At 52.1% G+C, this 5,242-nt stretch overlaps 1 protein-coding gene across 1 annotated transcript; it reads left to right on the forward strand.

Moving 5' to 3' along the window:
- Positions 1–674: 674 nt before the first annotated feature.
- On the forward strand, positions 675–1,408 carry LOC121873587 (early nodulin-75-like; the record flags this gene model as incomplete). Its single annotated transcript, XM_042377225.1, has 1 exon — positions 675–1,408. A coding segment is annotated over one exon (734 nt), but the record flags the coding sequence as incomplete, so codon positions are not given.
- Positions 1,409–5,242: the final 3,834 nt, after the last annotated feature.

The following is a 5,242-nucleotide window of genomic DNA, read 5'->3' on the forward strand; positions in this document are numbered from 1 at the left end:
CACTCGGTTGTAAACCATTAGCGTACACTAATAACACTGTTCACTCGGGTGTAAACCATTAGTGTACACTGATAACACTGTTCACTCGGGTGTAAACCATTAGTGTACACTGATAACACTGTTCTTTCGGGTGTAAACCATTAGTGTACATTGATAACACTGTTCACTCGGCGGTAAACCATTAGTGTACAATGATAACACTGTTCACTCCGGTGTAAGCCATTAGTGCACACTGATAACACTGTTCACTCGGGTGTAAACAATTAGTTTACATTGATAACTCTGTTCACTCGGGTGTAAACCATTAGTGTACACTGATAACACTGTTCACTCGGGTGTAAACCATTAGTGTACACTGATAACACTGTTCACTCAGGTGTAAACAATTAGTGAACACTGATAACACTGTTCACTCGGGTGTAAAGCATTAGTGTACACTAATAACACTGTTCACTCGGGTGTAAACCATTAGTGTACATTGATAACACTGTTCACTCGGGTGTAAACAATTAGTGTACACTGATAACACTGTTCACTCGGGTGTAAACCATTAGTGTACATTGATAACACTGTTCTCTAGGGTGTAAACCATTAGTGTACATTGATAACACTGTTCTCTAGGGTGTAAACCATTAGTGTACACTGATAACACTGTTCATTCCGCGCACGGCCAGAAGCCGCACCGCCAGATTCAGCGCCACCAGATGCAGCACCACCAGTAGCCGCACCGCCAGATGCAGCACCGCCAGAAGCCGCACGGCCAGGTGCAGCACCACCAGAAGCCACACCGCCAGATGCAGCACCACTAGAAGCCGCACCGCCAGATGCAGCACCACCAGAAGCTGCACCGCCAGATGCAGCACCACCAGAAGCTGCACCGCCAGATGCAGCACCACCAGATGCCGCATCGCCAGATGCAGCACCGCCACATGCAGCACCACCAGATGGCGCATCGCCAGATGGCATCAGCCACCGCCAGATGCAGCACCACCAGACGCCCCACCGCTATGCAGCACCACCAGAAGCCGCACCGCCAGATGCAGCACCACCAGACGCCGCACCGCCATATGCAGCACCACAGAAGCCGCACCGCCAGATGCAGCACCACCAGACGCCGCACCGCCATATGCAGCACCACCAGAAGCCGCACCGCCAGATGCAGCACCACCAGACGCCCCACCGCCTTATGCAGCACCACCAGAAGCCGCACCGCCAGATGCAGCACCACCAGATGGCGCATCGCCAGATGCAGCATCACCAGAAGCCGCACCGCCAGATGCAGCACCACCAGACGCCGCACCGCCATGCAGCACCACCAGCCGCACCGCCAGATGTAACCACCAGATGCCGCACCGCCAAATGCAGCACGGCCAGATGCAGCGCCACCAGATGCAGCACTGCCAGATGAAGCACCACCGAAGCCGCACCGCCAGATGTAGTACCGCCAGATGCCGCACCGCCAGATGCAGCACCGCCAGAAGCCGCACCGCCAGATGCAGCACCACCAGAAGACACCGCCAGATGCAGCACCGCCAGAGACGCACCGCCAGATGCAGCACCGCCAGATGCAGCACCGCCAGAAGCCACACCGCCAGATGCAGCACCGCCAGGAGACGCACCGCCAGATGCCGCACCGCCAGATGCAGCACCGCCAGAAGCCGCACCGCCAGATGCAGCACCACCAGCCACACCGCCAGATGCAGCACCGCCAGGAGACGCACCGCCAGATGCAGCACCACCAGATGCAGCACCACCAGAAGCCACACCGCCAGATGCAGCACCGCCAGGAGACGCACCGCCAGCCGCACCGCCAGATGCAGCACCACCAGAAGCCGAACCGCCAGATGCAGCACCGCCAGAAGCCGCACCGCCAGACGCAGCAACGCCAGATGCAGCACCGCTAGATGCACACCGCCAGAAGCCGCACCGCCAGACGCAGCACCGCCACTTGCAGCACGCCAGATGCAGCACCACCAGATGCTAGGTTAGGTTAGGTTAGGTTAGGATCTTGGTTGAGAAGAACACAAAAGCGATATGTAGACAAGAGCGTGGAATGGTATGCAGTACCTGGGGAGGGAGAGGCGGATGTGTTGTTACCGATCAAGGGTTGTAGAATGTGGCAGTTCCTGGGTGTTGTTACCGGGATCAAGGGTTGTAGAATGTGGTGCAGTTCCTGGGAGGTGTTACCGACTGGCAAGGGTTGTAGAATGTGGTGCAGTTCCTGGGGGAGGAGGTGTTGTTACCGGGATCAAGGGTTGAATGTGTGCAGTTCCTGTGTTGTTACAGGACTGGTATAGAATGTGCAGTTCCTGGGGGGGTGTTGTTACCGGGATCAAGGGTTGTAGAATGTGGTGCAGTTCCTGGGGAGGTGGTAGCAGGATCAAGGGTTGTAGAATGTGGTGCAGTTCCTGGGGGGGGAGTTGTTACTGGGATCAAGGGTTGTAGAATGTGGTGCAGGTACCGGGGGAGGGGTAGGTGTTGTTACTGACTGCGGTTGTAGAATATGGTGCAGGTACCGGGGAGAGGGGGGTTACCGGTATCAAGGGTTGTAGAATGTGGTGCAGGTACCGGGGAGGGTACTGGTATCAAGGGTTGTAGAATGTGGTGCAGGTACCGGGAGAGGGGGTTACCGGTATCAAGGGTTGTAGAATGTGGCAGGTACCGGGGAGGGGGTACCGGTATCAAGGGTTGTAGAATGTTGCAGGTACTGGGAGAGGGGAGGGTTACCGGTATCAAGGGTTGTAGAATGTGGTGCAGGTACCCGGGAGAGAAGGGAGGTGCTGTTACCGGGATCAACGGTTGTAGAATGTGGTGCAGGTACCGGGGAGGGGGGAGGTGTTGTTACCGGGTGTTGTAGACAAATATTTCTTCATAGATTCAGAGTGAAGGATTGTGTTAGTCTCTACGTGATTTTTTTGTTTATGAAGCTGGTGTGTGTGTGTGTGTGTGTGTGTGTGTGTGTGTGTGTGTGTGTATGACGTGTGTGTGTGTGTGTGTGTGTGTGTGTGTGTGTGTGTGTGTGTGTGTGTGTGTGTGTGTGTGTGTTCGTATGTGTATGTGGACGTGTGTGTATGTGTGTGTTCTGGACGTGTGTGTGGACATGTGTGTGTGTGTTCAGGACATGTGTGTGTGTGTGTGTGTGTTTAGGACGTGTGTGTGTGTGTGTGTGTGTGTGTGGTGTGGGACGTATGTGTGTATGTGGACGTGTGTGTGTGTGTTTTGGACATGTGTGTTTGTGAGTGTGTTTTGGACGTGTGTGTGTGTGTGTGTGTGTGTGTGTGTGTGTGTGTGTGTGTGTGTGTGTGTGTGTGTGGACGTGTGTGTGTGTGTGTTTGTGGACGTGTGTGTGTGTGTGTTTTTGTGGACGTGTATGTGTGTGTTTGTGGACTTGTGTGTGTGTGTGTGTGTTTTGGACGTGTATGTGTGTGTTTGCGGACGTGTGTGTGCGTGTGCGTGCGTGTGTGTGTGTGTGTGTGTGTGTGTGTGTGTGTGTGTGGACGTGTGTGTGTGTGGGTTTGTGGACGAGTGTGTGTATGTGTGGATCTGTGTGTGTGTGTGTGTGTGTTTGTGGACGTGTGTGTGTGTGTATGTGTGGACGTGTGTGTGTGTATGTGTGTGACGTGTGTGTGTGTTTTGTGGACGTGTGTGTGTGTTTGTGGACGTGTGTGTGTGTTTGTGGACGTGTGTGTGTGTGTGTGTTTGTGGACGTGTGTGTGTGTATGTGTGTGGACGTGTGTGTTTGTGGACGTGTGTGTGTGTGTGTGTGTGTGTGTATGTGTATGTGGTGTGTGGACGTGTGTGTGTGTGTGTGTTTGTGGACGTGTGTGTGTGTGTGTTTGTGGACGTGTGTGTGTGTGTGTGTGTGGACGTGTATGTGTGTGGACGTGTGTGTGTGTATGTGTGGACGTGTGTGTGTGTTTTTGTGGACGTGTGTCTGTGTTTGTGGACGTGTGTGTGTATGTGTGTGGACGTGTGTTTGTGGACGTGTGTGTGTGTGTATGTGTATGTGTAAGTGTGTGGACGTGTGTGTCTGTGTTTGTGGACGTGTGTGTGTGTTTGTGTCAGGGGCAGTGTGGATACAGACTCGCCAGTGTTCTGTATACTAGTGGTTAGGTTACGTTATGTTACGTTACGTTACGTTAGGTTACGTAGCCATCCACAGCTGGGTCGAGTCGGTGTACCCGGGGGGCGAAACAGCGGCTTTGTGGATAGGGGGAGAGCGATGTATCCACCCTGGGACGACGTAGCGACCCTGTTGGATGTGTAGCGTGGAACATATGTAGAGTTTGTTGTACCACTGTTGTCCACTTACGGTGTTATAGTGTTGTAACTACAGGCAAGCTCTGGAACGGCTTATGGCTATAACGTCACTGTTTGTTTACACCGCCATAGTGACTGTCGGTCGGTCGTCAACACACAGCTACAGCTAAACAAGAAGTTTTCGTTGTCATTAAATATGGTAGTGTTTTATTAGTGAGCACCAGTTATAAGAGTAAAGGTTACTTGGGATGTGCTGTGGTGTTGGATGTCAAATATCACCATTACTGAGAAGTGATATATTACACTGTGGGTGGACGGGTGGAGGTTCGCCCGGCACACACTGGCTGAGGACTGATGTGTGCAAGTTATTCTGACCAACACAAACAACAATTAATATAAAAGTGATGCATCGACTTACAATTTAATAATCACAAAAGATGAAGGTAACTGAAGTGTTACTAAACCATGGTGGAGGCTCTGCTGGACTCTATGACGACACACACACACAGCCTCCATCAACTCGTATTAAATCTTAAGTTAAAGAACACATATAAATGTTCCACTCACCTCACCACTGTGTTACTCTCTCCTAAACTACTAATTTATGGAACTCGTTCGGCCAGCACACACGTTCTGTTGGTGTGATGCGATATGGACCGTACTGAAGTGTTGAGACTGTACCGGGAGTGTAGTCGACGTGATGCCACACATACTGTCAGCCAGTCAGCCAGGATCTAACCTTTAGTCAGATTTGAGTGAGTCTCCAGAGGATTAAGACGCCCTATTTATGATGTCAATATTAATATGGTTTTGGACCCGTGGTAATTGATGGTCGTGTCCTGTATGAGTCACGAGTACCTGTGAGGTGTAGTCCTGTGTGAGTCATGAGTACCTGTGAGGTGTAGTCCTGTGTGAGTCATGAGTACCTGTGAGGTGTAGTCCTGTGCGAGTCACGATTACCTGTGAGGTGTAGTCATCCTCT

Source organism: Homarus americanus, unplaced genomic scaffold, assembly GCF_018991925.1.
Source record: "Homarus americanus isolate GMGI-L3 unplaced genomic scaffold, GMGI_Hamer_2.0 scaffold43130, whole genome shotgun sequence".
Classification (NCBI taxonomy): domain Eukaryota; kingdom Metazoa; phylum Arthropoda; class Malacostraca; order Decapoda; family Nephropidae; genus Homarus; species Homarus americanus.